At 34.8% G+C, this 17,165-nt stretch overlaps 1 protein-coding gene across 1 annotated transcript in view; it reads left to right on the top strand.

The window, feature by feature from the left end:
• Positions 1-17,165, top strand: part of cpne5a (copine Va) — a 120,429-nt gene that overhangs the window by 101,683 nt on the left and 1,581 nt on the right. Inside the window, exons 14-21 of the mRNA XM_073819832.1 lie at positions 327-415; positions 510-672; positions 904-950; positions 1,061-1,242; positions 2,077-2,204; positions 4,213-4,315; positions 15,698-15,755; positions 16,844-16,917. Of these exons, the coding sequence (XP_073675933.1) occupies positions 327-415; positions 510-672; positions 904-950; positions 1,061-1,242; positions 2,077-2,204; positions 4,213-4,315; positions 15,698-15,755; positions 16,844-16,917 (844 nt within the window). The remainder of the gene's footprint in view (positions 1-326; positions 416-509; positions 673-903; positions 951-1,060; positions 1,243-2,076; positions 2,205-4,212; positions 4,316-15,697; positions 15,756-16,843; positions 16,918-17,165) is intronic.

Below are 17,165 nucleotides of genomic sequence, written 5' to 3'. Positions count from 1 at the left end.
ATACTTATGCAATGGAACCTTTTAGGTTTCACATTTTTAATACATTTGCAAAGATGTTATAAAGCTTTTTTTGCTTTGCCATAATTGTGTATGGGGTGTAGATAGATAAGGAAAAAAAGTAATTTAAAGCAGTTTAACATAAGGCAGCGACATAAAATGCGAAAAATAAAGGAGAATGAATACTTTCGCAAGGCACTGTATGTAATACACTAATGTACATTATAACATTTTTTCTTTGGATTCATTTGAAAGAAATTGTAATTCAAAGGGCTGTTATTTAAAAAGACAGGTTCCTGCACAGTGCCGTGATGCCCATTGAACTCTAGCTATCAGAATCAGTGGGTAATCACTGGCTCCATACTGTGCCCGATGAATGTACTGTCGTCCAGCCAGTCTCTCTGCACGATAAGCATCAGTAATCCAGGACTAAGCTGGAGTTCCCACTGATTTCAGTGTAGAAACAGAGTTGTGAGCAAATCTGTGATGTTTGGTGGTTTTGTATGTGAAAGTCTTCCTCGACTGCTGTTCAGAGACCAGTTTCGCTGTTGCCCTAATTAAAAAAAATGAAGAAAAAGGAGTGGGTTTACACAGATGTTGGATCTGCCCACCAGGCAGAGTTGATTGTGAGGAACGTCTGGCTGCTGAGCGGGAGGTTGGCGGTCTGCCTGTCAGGTGAGAGAGACGACACAATGCAGGGCTGGAGATGGCAATTACACCAACCTCTCGAACAGCGGGAGTGGAAACATTGGAGTGTTTTGAAGCTAGAAATGTGATCTGTGCCACAGTTTGGGGTGAATCAGGATCCATCACCTTTGTTGAGCTTCACCGTCAGGTTCTCACATCTGTAATGTGTGAAAAATGTGGCTTCAATTGAAATGCTTCTTTCTCTCTCTCTCTCTCCAGCACTCAGATCCATTTCACAGTGGCCATTGATTTCACTGCGTCCAATGGTAAGTTTGATTCTGTTTTCTGTTTTGGATTTGTTCTCCATGTTGCTGACCAACAGGTGTGCATTAGATTTTGCCTTAATTTATGATTTGTCGCTCTTTTTCAACTCTAGGGAATCCTTCTCAATCTACTTCCCTGCATTACATGAACCCCTATCAGATGAACGCATATGCCATGGCGTTGAAGGCCGTGGGCGAGATCATTCAGGACTATGACAGCGATAAGATGTTTCCTGCATTGGGCTTTGGAGCCAAACTTCCTCCTGATGGCCGGGTTTCCCATGAATTTCCCCTGGTACCTGTTCCTAGATATGATAGATTATGTGGATTTCACAGCTAGCTGGAGTCATTTCTGACTCTGAATAACATTACTTGATCCTGTTTGTGAAATTTAATGTGTGAGGGTATGTATGGTTGTTTTGAAGTATTTATATAGTTGTTTGCGCATATGTTGATGATATTGTAATTAGTAATGCTCGGTTACATCTATGCATAATGTGTAAATAAGGCTCTCCTGACACTCCTGCTCATTAACGTTACCCAAGCATTCATGATGAGTGTGAGCCAAACCCTCATCTTGTTGAGCACTTTGAGTCTCTTAATTAGTTTTCGCTCACTCTTTCTCTTTTTTCCTCTTTTAGCTACTCCTCCTTCCACCTCTTTTTCCTTGCACTGGAACTTAGCATCATGACTATTCATTTTCATTCTTGCTGCTTCACTCTTCAAATATCACTGTCCTTAGAGCATGAATAATTATCTAATGATGAATCCTAAAATACTAAATTCTGAAATCCCTAAGGACGACACACTTGAGAAAGTTTTGATGCTACGTTTGACGAATATGAATGTGCAAAATGGGTGTTTAGTATGCAGAAAGAACCAGTTTTTGGTTGCATAAAACTTTTTTGCCTTCCCTTCGTGTCCTTGAAATGCACTACTGCCTTTGAAATCAATTGATTCACAGTTGAATTCACTGACGCACCACAAATTCGATACTCTAGAGTTTTGTATTCAATTGAATAATCACAGATATATTGAGAAATGTAAAGTGTAATGATAAATCTGATTTGCTTATTTGGCCTTGACAGTAGAGGCATAGTGTTGATTGATCTCTTTATTCTATTTGAAGAATGGTAATGTAGATAACCCATATTGCAATGGGATGGAGGGCATCCTAGAGGCTTACCACGAGAGTCTGAAGACTGTCCAGCTCTATGGACCCACCAATTTTGCTCCTGTCATCAACCATGTAGCAAGGTAAGAAAAATGCAACAGCGCTCGCTCAAATTATTTTTCAAATTATTCTCACAATTGTGAGATATAAAGTCACAATTATGTGCAACAAAGTGACGATTGTGTAAAAAATAATCACAACTATAAAAAAGCCAAAATTGAGATATTGCAATTATGATAGTCACAACTGTGAGATATAAAGTCACAATTGTGTGCAACAAAGTGACGACTGAGAGCTTTAAAATTGCAATTATGTGGAACAAAGTAAAATTGCGAGAAATAGTGATAACTAAAAAAAATAATCATGACTGTGAGAAAGTTACAATTGAGATATTGCAATTATAACAGTCACAACTGTGAGATATTAAGTCACAATTAAGTGCAACAGAGTGACAATTGTGAGCTATGAAGTCACAATTATGTGAAACAAAGTAAGAAACTAAGAAATAGTGATAACTAAAAAATAATCATGACTGAGAAAGTCACAGTTGGGATATTGCAATTGACAAAGTCACACTTGAGAGATATAGTCACAATTATGTGCAACAAAGTGACAGTTGTGAACTATAAAGTCACAATTATGTGAAACAAAGTAAGAAATAGTGATAACTAAAAAATAATCATGACTGAGAAAGTCACAACTGAGATATTGCAATTATTAATCACAATTGTGAGACATAAAGTCACAATTATGTGCAAGTGACAATTGTGAGCTATCAAGTAACAATTGTGTAAAACAGTTGAAATTGTGAGAAATAGTCATAACTGTAAAAAAAAATAATCATGACTGTGAGAAAGCCACAATTGAGATATTGCAATTATTACAGTCACAATTGGGAGATAAAAATTCACAATTATGTGCAACAAAGTGACAATTGTGAGCTATAAAGTCACAATTATAAGAAACAAAGTTGAAATTGTGAGAAATCACAGTCATAAATTGTAAAAAAAAATTATCACGACTGTGAGAAAGTCATAACTGAGATATTGCAATTATGACAAAGTCACAATTCTGAGCTATAAAGTCACAATTATGTGCAACAAAGTCACAGTTGTGAGCTATAAAGTCGCAATTATAAGAAACAAAGTTGAAACTGTGAGAAATAGTCATAATTGTAAAAAATATAATGACTGAGAAAGTTATGTGCAACAAAGTGACAATTGTGAGCTGTAATGTCGCAATTATGTGAAACCAAGTCACAACTGTGAGGTATTAAGTCATAATTATTTGCAACAGTTACAATTGTGAGATATAAAGTCAGAATTATGAGATAAATTGATAATTGTGAGAAATAGTCATAACTGTAAAAAAAAAAAATCACGACTGCGAAAAAGTCACAATTGAGATATTGCAATTATGACAGTCACAATTGTGAGATATGAAGTCACAATTATGTGCAACAAAGTGACAATTGTGAGCTATAAAGTTGCAATCATGTGAAACAAGTCGCAGTTGTGAGGAATAAAATAATTCCAAATCTCAATTACAAGGAAAAAGTCACACTTGACTTTTTCTGTTTTGTATGCTGAGGCAGACACAGGCTTCTGTATGCATGATTACTGTAGCTAATGTGATAGTGATTATACATATTGTCAAAATTAACATGTAGATGATTTAACAAGCATAAAATGTTCGTTTCTTGTTGCTGTGACCGTGCGTGGACCTCCGAGACGCTAGATATCCTGTCATAGCTTCTGTAGAGTGTTTTGCATCACAAAGAGCATTTTGGGATTTTGATGAAGGCAGAAGAGCTGTGTCAATAGCACAGGGACATCCCAGAGCAAATATATATATGCATGAGCTTCAACACAGAATACTAAGTGTTCATTGAGGATGCTCATTCTTTCATTATTCATCCTCGATGTTAAAACAAACAATCAACGGTACAAGCATGAAGAGATTTTCATATTTGGGTTATGGTTCATTTGGGTGATTTGGATCATGACTTTCTGCTAATATGTTTGTTAATGTGAAAATGTGATTGTGTGTGTGTGTGTGTGTGTGTGCGTGTGTGTGTTTCTGCACACACAGGTATGCTGCAGCAGTTCAAGACGGCTCGCAGTACTTTGTGCTTCTCATCATCACAGACGGTGTGATATCAGATATGGCTCAGACTAAAGAAGCCATTGTCAATGTGAGTTATCCTTGACCTTTCTCTCTCTCTCTCTCTTTCTCGCCTACTATCTTCAAAAATTGTTTATATCATCATATTCTGGTGCAACATTGCATCACAAGTGCCCCCCAGGCAAAGCCTAAGAAGAGTTAAGGGGCTTTTTGGGTCTTCTGGAGGTCCTCTCCGCACCTAATGGGATTCATCTGTCACCGTTGCTATGGTTACCCAGTAGACTGGATTTAAAGGGAATTTGCGACTGTTTAGTCACATTATTAAAACAGCCACACCTTCCTTTTAAGATCTTGCCTGCTGCTCTGTCTCTTCTTCACCCTCTCTACCCATGATGCTATGGAGCTCGGTCTTCGGTCGAACGGTAATATTTCTGCACTGACTGATATGGGTTCATGCACTTTGAATGACTAAACACTTCATGTGAGCTATGCATTTTTATGACTTGAGTGATTTTTATTGAAGTCAGCTATGGAAATTTCACTCTTGTGCTCTTTTCAGTTGGTCTTTTTAAAATGATTAGATAAAAATGAGCACTTTGAAGTGCTTCTCATATGCACTCTCACTCTGACTGCTGATTCTCTGCACTTACAGCTTCTATATATATATATATATATATATATATATATATATATATTATATTATATTATAGCTGAAGTAGCTGAAGCGAAATGTAGGTTAATTCCATTAACTGAATGGTCATTTGTTTTTGTCATCATTAATTGTACTCTGTAAAACCATTTCAGTTATTATTCTTGATTTTTAATTAAAAAAATCTAAATATCTTTAAATAAATATATAAAGAAACAAACTTGAGAAGCAAAAATACATTACACTCTCACCCCATTAGCTTTTTTGTTTTGCTTTGCTTTTTGTATTTTGTTTTATTTTGCTTTGCTTTGCTTTGTTTATATGTTTTGTTTTGTTTTGCTTTGTTTTGTTTATATTTGTTTTATTTTGCTTTGATTTTTGTTCTGTTTTGCTTTGCTTTGTTTTGTTTATTTGTTTTGTTTTGCTTTACTTTTTGTTCTTTGTTTTATTTTGCTTTGCTTTTTGTTTTGTTGTGCTTTGTTTTGTTTGTTTTATATTTGTTTTGCTTTGTTTTTGTATTTTGTTTTATTTTGCTTTGCTCTGTGTTTTGCTTTGCTTTGTTTATATTTGTTTTGTTTTGCTTTGCTTATTGTTCTTTGTTTTGTCTTAGAATCTGAGTAACTGAAGTTAATTGTTAGTTAATTTCTATGGATTAAATGGTCATTACCAAAAAATATCTAAATATCTTTAAATAAATGAACAAACAAACAAACAAACTTGAAAAACAACAATACATTACATTCTCACCCCCATTAGCTTTTTTTTGTTTTGTTTATGCTTTGCTTTTGTTTAGCTTTTCTGTTTTGCTGTGTTTATATTTGCTTTGGTTTGCATTTTGTTTTGTTTTGCATTGCTTTTTGTTTAGCTTTTCTGTTTTGCTTTGTTTATATTTGTTTTGCTTTGCATTTTGTTTTGCTTTGCTTTTTGCCTTTAGTTTTTCTTTGTTTTGCTTTGCTTTTTGTTTTGATTTGTTTTGTTTGTTTTGCTTTGCTTTTTGTTTTATCTAAGTATCTGTATTCTTAGAGTAACTGAAGTTAATTGTTAGTTAATTTTTTTAAGTGATTGTTGGACCAAAAATATATAAATATCTTTAAATAAATAAACAAACAAACAAACAAACTTGAGAAATAAGATACATTACAGTCTTACCCCATTAGCTTTTTGTTTTGTTTTGCATTTTGTTTTGCTTTGCTTTGTTTGTTTTTTGCTTTGCTTTGCTTTGTTTATATTTGTATTGCTTTGCTTTATGTTTTGTTTTGCTTTACTTTGCTATGTTTATATTTGTTTTGTTTTGTTTAAAATATATATGTTATATGTTGTTTTATCTAAAAATCTATAATCTTACAGTAACTGACGTTAATTGTTAGTCAATTTCTTGGACTAAATGGTCACTTTGGCTTTTGTTTGGCTTTTGTTCTCACTAATTTAGATCATAATTAAAAATATACTATAGCTACACTCTAAAAAATTATGTTGTTGATCAGTATTTTTGTCTTTTTCCAGTAAATACAATGTAAAAATTATTTTTAGAAGTTGCAATCAAACAAGGATTATTAGAGTATGTTTTAAAAGAAAATACTATTTCAGTCTCTCTACTTTAAATTTTTGCATTTAATTCAATGTGTTACTTGCCATTTCTTTGTAATTCATTTTAAAATGTACAGTTCCTAAGCGAAATTATTTCTACACCATTTTATCAGTGTATATTTAAACATCCTTAAAAAAGAAATGTAAATATAAATAATTTACTTTAAGAATGATTGCATAAGAAATTAAGACTTATTTTTAAATGTTGTTTATTTGTAAAAAGAATAAAAATCATAAAATAAACAACATTTGTCAATTGAAATTAAGAAAGAGAGAATGAATAAATAAATAAATATATAAATAAATACACACACACACACACACACACACACACACACACACACACACACACACACACACACACACATATATATATATATGTATATAAAGATACAAACAAATTTAAAGAAATGTGATATGAAAAGTCTTTGTATCTTATCCAGTTTTGTTTCTCAAGTCAATGTATCTAAGGATATTTCAGTATTTTTAGAAAAACATGACAAAATAATGATTACAAGACTGATGTTTGCAGTTTATGTGTAGAAATTATGTATTTAATGTTTAATAAATCTATTAAATGACTCTGCCAAAGTTTTATCCTCACTGATAGCAGCAGATGTGTGCATGTTCAAGCCATCATTGACAATCTAAGAATACACTGAAGCCAACCGAGAGGGTATGTGGCTCAGCGGACAAGCGAACACTGTAATTCACAGCGTTTATTATAGGCTAGCTGCAAATGTGTCACATCACATAATTCACAGTAATCTGCACTTATTTCATGGCCGAGCAAAGTATTTGTTAAAAAAGTCAGGGAAACAGGGAGAAACAAGAGGGAGAGGGAAAGTAAACAAACAAGTGAGCAAGAGAGATTGCGAGAGAAGCACTTGAAGGAAAGACCTACAGGAAATAGAGCAGTGAATACACGAAGTGTGTGTGAAATGTGTTTGTTTAGACTCATCTTCTCAGCTCTATTTCTTTCAACACATGACCGCTTCTGTCCCCCGTGAGCATTTCCGGCAATGCTGACCTACTTCCAACCCCATAAATATGTTTTTATAATCCTTGCCCATTGGCACCAAGCACTCAAGCACTCTGCACAATGCATACAGACAGGGATGGACTGGTAGACAAAAACAGCCTGGGACCAGTACCATCCCCATCAAAACACAAGTGGATAGAATAATTATTGCCTGTTTACATTTAAGGGTGTAATGGTACATGCATTCAGGAAAACACCATTTATATTCATATACCTCGATGTTATGCGCTCATCTGAATATTAAGCACAGAAAACTGAGTGAGCTGCAGTGGAAAAAATGACATCCTTTTTATTAAGAATTTCTTACTAACTCAGCATACAGTTTAGAGCGGCTTCCATCCTGTAAGTTGGCTGTGCTGCTTAATGCATCTGAGATGTGTTTTCCTCAGCTCATAACTTTCATCTTAAGATTTTATCCTTATCTGTAAATGTTAGAAAGTCGAGCAAGTATTTCCTTTTTGCAAAAGGCTTGTCTTGACAGCAAGTGCGTATCTGTTAGACTTCACAGACTTCTCTTAAGGAACGCAGGGGCACGCATACACACATATACAAAATAATATTTTATTCATTGAATAAATGTATTGAAAAAATATATATAGCTGCAAGCAGCAAGCAGGGGTCGAGTGCTTTTTGGCATTTAAGCACATATGGAAAAAGACATTACATATTATTTAGCAAGGCTGTAACCAACTAAATAAATGATTTAAAGCATTTGGTAGAAACAGATAAATTGCCATAGAAATATGATGTTTTTTTAATATTTATGACTGTTATAGTGGCAACTGTGGTCCGATCTCTCTAAAACTTTGCATGCTTGTTTGGAATCACCTGTCTATGGAAGCCCGTTTCTGCCACTGAATAAAAAATAAAAAGGTTATTGCGACTTTTTTGACCTTTTTACTCAGAATTGTGTGATACAAACTCACAGTTCTACAAACTCGCTATTGCGAGAAAAATATAAAATTATATCTTGCAATTCTGACTTTATTTCTCGCAATTGTAAGTTTATATCTCATAGTTTTGAGAAAAAAAAGGCAGAATTGTGAAATGTAAACTCTTACCATCTGGCTGGCGCTACAGAGCCCCAAATATCAGGACTACCAGACGCATGAACAGTTTTTTTCCCCCAGGCAATCCACCTTATAAACAGTTAAAATGTTCCTCCCATTTTACAATAAAAATTTGTGAAATAATCTGACATTTACTGCTACCACCTCCACCCTAACACATCCCTGCATTCCATCCTATCACATATAGCACAACTGTACATACATATTTATTCGTCTATTTATTTTTGGCAAATTATTATTATTATTATTATTATTATTATTATTATTATTATTGTGTATTTTTCTTATTCTCTTATTTTTATTGTCTGTGCATTGTTGTCTCTGTCTACAGGAAGCTAATAACAAATTCCTTGTATGCGCAAGCATACTTGGCAATAAAGCTCTTTCTGATTCTGATACTGATTCTAATTGCGAGAAAAAGTCTAAACTGTGAGATAAAAAGTCGCAATTACCTTTTTCATTTTTTATTCAGTGGCGGAAATGGGCTTCCATACCTGTCGCATGTGCTCACCAGGTTTCATGAAGTTTTGAGTTTTTGTTTAGGCTTTTGGTTATATTTGGACAGGCCCCTTTTATAAATGACCCCGTTCTTGGCTCCTTAGGATGAATCGCTTGTTGTATTCCCCAATTGTAAGTCGCTTTGGATAAAAGCGTCTTGCTGAATGAATAAATGTAAATGTAAATGTAAAGACATTTATTCATTTAGCAGACGCTTTTATCCAAAGCGACTTACAATTGGGAATACAACAAATAATTCATCCTAAGGAGGCAGATCGACATAGGAAGTGCTCAAAAGTACCATATGTCAGGCGTTGTCAGATGAGTACGGGCTAGAAAGGGAAGATCAGGAAAGAGAGGAGAAATTTTTTTTTTTTTTTTTTTTTTCAGATAGTCAGATAGTGTCGAAAAAGATGGGTTTTCAGCAGTCGCTTGAAGACAGTAATGGAGTCAGCGTTTCGGATGGGGGTGGGAAGATCATTCCACCAGGCAGGGACATTGAAGGAGAATGTTTTGGAAAGTGATTTCATGCCTCTCTGTGGTGGTACAATAAGGCGTCTTTCGCTAGAGGATCTCAGACTTCTGGAGGGAGTGTAGATGCGTAGTAGTGAATGGAGGTAGGCCGGTGATGAGCCGGTGGCTGTCCTATAGGCCAGCATCAGTGTCTTGAATTTGATGCGTGCTGTAACCGGTAGCCAGTGCAGGGATATGAAGAGAGGTGTGACATGGGCCTTCTTGGGCTCATTGAAGACGAGCCGTGCTGCTGCATTCTGAATCATTTGTAGAGGCCTGATTGTACATGCTGGAAGACCAGCTAAAAGAGCATTGCAATAGTCCAGCCTGGAAATGACCAGGGCCTGGACAAGGAGTTGTGCAGCATGCTCTGTTAGGAAGGGCCTGATCTTTCTGATGTTGTGCAACACAAACCTGCAGGATCGAGCAGTTTTAGCTATATGTTCTTTAAAAGTCAATTGGTCATCAAAGATTACACCAAGATTTCTGGCTGAAGTCGATGGGGTAATTGCCTCACAAAGGGTAAATTAAAAATATATATGTATTATTACTGACCTACAGAGTCTAGAGAATTGCACTGCCTTGGTTGAAGGTGTGAATACTACCATCCCTCCAAGTTTCAAATCTCTACAGCTTACGGTTTGGTCTGCCCGGTCAGTTTTACATGGTGATTGCTGATCCTTGGCCATTCTAACAATTACATTAGGGTTTCAGCATTATGCGCTTGAACCCCTGAATACTCACTGAAAATAAAGCAGAATCAGCTTTATTTCTGTTTTTAGAAATAAAAGAAACATACAGTGAAAACCAATATAAATAGATGTAATTTATTCATATTGATTTCCACTATATTTATGTCTGAAATTCTGAAAGAGGCAGTCACCTGATTCAGCTTTAGTATTGTTGACAATTTATAGAGTCCATCTTTTGGTTTCCCACATAAAGCTTAAGGGTTATTGAAGGAATCGATCTCTGAATCGTAGTAATTAATGATCTAAATCACTCATTTGGTTTGATTAGCTCTCCAGGCCCCACAGTTTAGGGTTTGTTTGTGCTCTGTGTGTCTATGTGAGTGTGTGTGGCTCTTTTTCATCTTGTGTGGTTGTGTTTTTGTGTGGCCTCCGGTGAAATTCCAATTCTAACTCCATTACAGCCCACAAACTTATCAATGTGACTGAGGGTGTGTGTCCAGCCAGCTTTATTCAACAAATTATTCATTCCTCTCAACAGGCTTTCATGGGCCTTCTGGGGGAATACTTTCAAAATTCAAACCCTCAGGAGCCTTTAATATTTCTCTCATTATATATTTGATATATTAAAGGTATGTTTCATTATAAGCTCTTCGGATTACATTTCGTAGAAATCATGTTTTCCCCTTGTATGTATTTCTTGTATTTTAGTCTTTTTCTGCTGGGATCATGTGTAATGCATTATATGCGATTACTTTTCATTTCGAACCACTGTGAAGTCGCTTTGGGGGAGAAAGTGAGTTTTGTTGCTCTGAATATCCTGTGGTTTTCTGGTTATCCGTTGTCACTGGTAAGCAGCCTCTGAGCTAGCTCAGTAGAGACTCACTATTTACTTCTCTGATAAAGGGGATTTGACCTGTCAGTCAGACATCATATAAGGAACAGGGACAGTTAGCACAGGAGAGAGAATGTTGATCCAGGAGGGTTTGAATAATGCATAGCTTTCACCTCACTGTATGTGAAAAAATCACACTGTGTCAAAATGTTCTTTTCAAACCATCACAGTCATAGTCCTAGCGTTCTGAGAAGGGTCTGGCTGCAGACGTGCACTCTCAGCGGCGCATGCGCACTCAGACACATGCACTCTCAGCCGCACATGCGCAATTAGACAAATGCACTCTCAGCCGCGCATGCGCATTTAGATAAATGCACTCAGCCTCACGCACGCGCTCAGATTCACGCATGCGATATTTACAGTTGGTCGAAGGCAGAAACACTTCAAAATGCTTTTTACAAACTAAAAGCACGAAATAAAATAACTTCCTATTAACACCGCCTGAAAATATACATGAAAAAGAAAACGTATTTTTTGGAGGTGGACTGGAAAATGCTGCTATTTAAGAGTGCCGTAAAGACTGGTGTTTCTGGTCATGGCTCGGATTTATATAAAATGCTAATACAAACACTAATAATCAACACTCAATCTACTTCAGTAATGTCAGATTACTTTGCATATGTGCCTGTGTAAAAGATGTGCATATTGGCAAAAAACATCACTAAATAAAGCTTAACTTTTTCTTATACACATGTTCCTTATTTATAATAATTATAAATTATATTAAAATTAAACTGAAACATTATACAGTGGTCAACGTTTGAAGTGGATCAAAAAAGTTAAATTTGTCCTGTAAAACAAGAATGGTTATTGTTTTGGATTAAGGACAACTTTGAAGTGCTGACTACTGTATATATAAGCTTTAAAATGAATTATTAAGTCATTGACTAACACCATTTATAATCCTTCATTGCACAATGAGAATTTTATGTGTATATATATAGTAATCAACATTTGAAGTGGATCAAAATCTTTTATCAAAGATGTCCTAAAACCAAAACAATACACATTTTTGTCTTAGGACAACTTTGATGTACTTTTTTGATCCACTTTAAAAGTTGACTACTGTATATTTAACATTTTATAATGAATTATTAAATCATAGATTAAAAGTCAAAGTCTGTTGCTGTCACATTCAATGTTCAATGTTAAATATGCTTCCAAAACACACCAGGAAAATAATTCAACACACAGCTGTTGGTGATTGTTTACTTTAGTAAATAACATGACATGGTATTGTGACAATATGTGGGTTATTTAAGTTGCTGTTGTCAAACAATTTTAATACATAAATAAAATAAATGAAAGATTACTTACTATAACTACTATTATATTATAAAATCATTACATAAAAAATAAACAACTATGTTTTTAAATGTAGTGTTCGATAATAATATGCTCTAAAAATTATAATTATGCATGTCTTGCAAAAATTCAAAAACAAATATCAGTGGCTCTACAAGATCTTCCTTGATGAACCAGTCCAAGGCCTCAGCAGCTTCTTCATCCTCCATGCACAGTATACGAGGAAGCTGAATTGAGCCAAGATCATCCCCAGAGTTCTCCATGCATCACTGACTTGCAGTCTTAAGACACGCACCTAAGAAACAACAATGCAAAAGAGGATATATACAAATATGCTGAACAATAATGACTGCAATCCCTCTAACAACACCTACTTTTCAAATAGACTGAACCACCTGCTTTTCCGATGCAAACTCACGGGTGAAGAGACATTTCATCTACCTAGAATTTTGAGTTTGAATCTGTTACCTTTAGTACTACCTTTTAAGGTAACTGGCACTTTTCCTGAGGAGCTACAAAGTAACATGTACAAATTACCTGAACGTATAGAAAAATACAGCACAAGTTTACCTAGTTTGTCAAGAAAACATGCTATTTTTAACCTTATGATTCTTCAAGTATGTGCTTTTACCTGAGAGATTTCTTCAAACCTCCTTTTAAACAACCAAAATACAGGCTGCTGATCACCTCTCAGGAAGGCTTTGGACTCCTCAGCATAGTGGGCAAACAATTTCCATGACTGGAAAATAGAGATTGAACATTAAATGTTACATAATTCCTCTCTCATGAAAGCTTTTAATTTTCAAAAGCCAAAAAACAAAACAAAAACAACAAAAAAAACAATTCTTTACCGTTCCAGTCCAAAATTCTCTATCAACATGACACACCACCATTTCCTCAGCTCTGCCATGTCCAGCTGCTCAAAACATAAAAGGTAATGGCCTTTGTAAGTTTCAGTTTCTCAGTGTTAGTGAATACTATAATAATACTTACAACTGTGTAGTCAAATGGGGCATTCAGTACATGTACAATGCAGACAATAATTGAAAGACAAGTATGTATTAAGAGCAAAAACACAAATTAACCACAAACATATTGTACATCTTACCATCAACATAAATACACCAAAGTCGTTTCCATATGGTTGTCCAGGAAAACCCTTAAATATAATAAAAGGAGGAAATAAGCACAATTTCGTAAATAGATAAATTAGATTTAGATATACTATACATTATATTTAGAAAGATTACAGATTATATTTAGATGGATTAGACAGACGATAGATAGATAGATAGATAGATAGATAGATAGATAGATAGATAGATAGATAGATAGATAGATTGATAGAGTAAAATGGATAGATAAATTAGATTTAGATAAAATGAAAGGCACAAGGGGCAATGATACAAAGTGCAGCAAGTTGTGCAGAATGTGCACTTTGGTAACAGGTGCTTTAAACCTTCTAAGACTACTGATTGAAGCAGCTGTGAGCATAAATTGAAGGGACAGAAATGAAAATCATTCTGTTTAATATTCTTTTAATTTTTGTTAATTTCTTGGAGCTGTATTTCATGTCTCATTTTAAAGAACCGTTGTTAACTTTAAAATTACTTTTATTATTTAAAAAAAAATCCATCTTCAGATTAAATAATGTTGAGTAGCACCTCGTCTAAACAATTAGAGCAGGTCAAGCCCAGTAAAACACTCATTTTTTTCACCGTCTAAACAAAACTGAATTTAGACAGTTCTTCACTAATTTACCGTATAAATTATAATAGGTAACCAATTACCACAGACGCAATATATGTGATAGATATCAGGATAGTTTTTTGATAACGTTCACCTTATAATTGAAAAAGCACTTTCACATCTCTTTATTCTTGTGCGAATGAAATAAATACACTTACAATAATCCCTTAGCGGTCGTTGATTCCTCTAATCCATTTTAAAATACGTCCATTACGTCGAGGTGCCTGTGTGTGCCTGAAATATCAGATAAATGTAAAGATCATTTTAAGAACATTTACCTAAGAATTAAAAACAACAATTTTACTTTACTTAATCTTGTACAAATAAATATACTTACAATTCCTGTGCGGCCGTTGAATCCTGTGTATCACGTTGAGAGTGCATGTCTGATTATACATGCGCGGCTGTGTCAAATTGCGCATGTGCGGCTGAGAGTGCATGTGTCTAATTGCGCATGCGCGGCTGAGAGTGCATGTGTCTGAGTGCGCATGCGCGGCCTAGAGTGCATGTGTCTGAGTGCGCATGCGCGGCTGAGAGTGCATGTATCTGAGTGCGCATGCGCCGCTGAGAGTGCATGTCTGCAGCCAGACTCTATTGAGCGTTCTGTCAAACCCGACTAGCTTAACGTGTTCTGAAAAAAACAACTCGTTTTCTTTTGTAACCACTATCACAAGCTGTGTACTAAATGTATAAACTGTATTGTCATTAAATGGATAGTTCACCTAAAAATTACATTCTGTCATTAATTACTTGCCCTCATGTTGTTCCAAACCTGTCAGACCTTCATTCGTCTTTAAAACACAAATTAAGATATTTTTGATTAATTCTGAGAGCTTTCTGACCCTGCATAGACAATTGACACTCTCAAGGCCCAGAAAGGTAGTAAGGACATTGTTAAAATAGTCCATGTGGTTCAAACCGTAGCTTCATAAAACTAAGGTTGAACCACAGATGTAATGTGGACTATTTTAACAATGTCCTTACTACCTTTCAGAGTACGAAAGCTCTTGGATTTGTTCCAAAGATGAACAAAGGTCTTACAGGTTTGGAATGACATTAGGGTAAGTATTTAATGACAGAATTTTAATTCTTGGGTGATCTATCCCTTAAAGCTAAAGCTTGGTGAATCTTAAAAACACATCCCGTTTTTAAAATATTGTATTTTACACAGGGAGAGTTTTGTTTTGTGATTCACATTAGATTCTTATGACTATAAAACAGCAAAAGTAAAATATAATGTAATATAATGATACCAAGCCAATGCAAATGGAAAATATAATTTCTTTCAATTTTCTTCTGTACTGCTCGGTGTCTTAAACTAAAATCAAATAGGTACACTCCACCATTACAGTAAATATGAATAATCTTATTAAACAATAATTTTAAGACCATATCAGAGTATGTAAACTGTTTATCATGATGTAGAATTTGTCTTCTCTGTTTTCTTTTTCTCAGGCGGCAAAGCTACCTATGTCCATCATTATTGTTGGAGTCGGCCAGGCTGAATTTGATGGTAAGACCAGAAACTATTCTTATTTAGTTTCATCTTTATATCTTCTATATCCTCCATTTTCTTTTCTCTTTATTTACTCTTATTATAATTCATGTAATGCAAACATAAAAAGAAAATGTACTGCATAATCCTTTATTGCTTGCATGTTTGTATTGTATTCAGCATCTTCCTAAATGTTTCTTAAAGGATCAGTTCACTCCTGAATTCAAATTTCCTGATAATTTATTCACTTCCATGTTATCCAAGATGTTCATGTCTTTCTTTCTTCACTCGAAAAGAAAGTAATGTTTTTGAGGAAAACATTCCAGGGTTTTTCTCCATATAATGGACTTCAATGGGGATCAACGGGTTGAAGGGTTAAAATTGCCATTTCAATGCGGCTTTAAAGAGCTCTACACGATCCCAGCTGAGGAATAAAGGTCTTATCTAGCGAAACGATCTGTCATTATATTAAAAAAATGTATTTTATTTTGTTGCTTTGCTAGATAAGACCCTTATTCCTTGGCTGGGATCATGTAGAGCCCTTTGAAGCTGCAATAAAACTGCAATTTGAACCTTTAACCCATTGATTCTTATTGAAGTCCACTATATGGAGAAAAATCCTGTAGTGTTTTCCTCATAAAACATAATGTTTTGTTTGACTGAAGAAAGAAAGACATGAACATTTTGAAGGAACTTGGTTAAGTAAATTATCAAGAAAATTTTAATTCGGGAATGAACTAATCCTTTAACTATAAAACTCTAAAATAGTACTAAAATTATTATAATTATTAAGTATTCCCACATGGAAATTTAAACTTTAGTGGATTACTGCAACTTCACAGGTTACACTACCATAGGGTAGAGTTTCTGGATGAAAAGTCACTTAATTGGGAAGGTTTAGGGTTTCAGACTGATAAGCAGATGTCAATGCAGATCTAACAGGTGTTCAATATAATTAGCATGTCCCACCATCTGCTATTAGTATTTATGTTTGGCCTTTCATAATGTTCCAGCAAAGAGGTAAATGTTGGTGTCATGCTGGGGTGAAAGGCTCCAGATTGTGTTATTGGCTGGAGGGCAGATAACATGCTCATCTCACTTTTTAGCCATGGTAGAACTGGATGGTGACGATGTAAGAATATCCTCCAGAGGAAAGCTGGCAGAGAGGGATATTGTACAGGTATATATCTTTATATGTTTGTATGCTGTATATGTATGAATTTATGTTTGTATGTATACAAAACACTATTTGGTGGCTACAAAATGGTCAATAAAATCATTCACGTAAAGGGTTAGTTCACCCAAAAGGGAAAATTCCGTCATTAATTATTTGCCCTCATGTTGTTCCAAACCTGTAAGACTTTTATTAATCTTCAGATAACACAAAGAAAAGAAAAATAACGACTTTATTCAGCATTTTTATTCACC

The sequence above is a fragment of the Garra rufa genome, chromosome 15 (assembly GCF_049309525.1).
Source record: "Garra rufa chromosome 15, GarRuf1.0, whole genome shotgun sequence".
Lineage (NCBI taxonomy): Eukaryota > Metazoa > Chordata > Actinopteri > Cypriniformes > Cyprinidae > Garra > Garra rufa.
The sequence above is the reverse complement of the archived record's forward strand: the minus strand, read 5'-3'. Positions and strand labels throughout refer to the sequence as shown.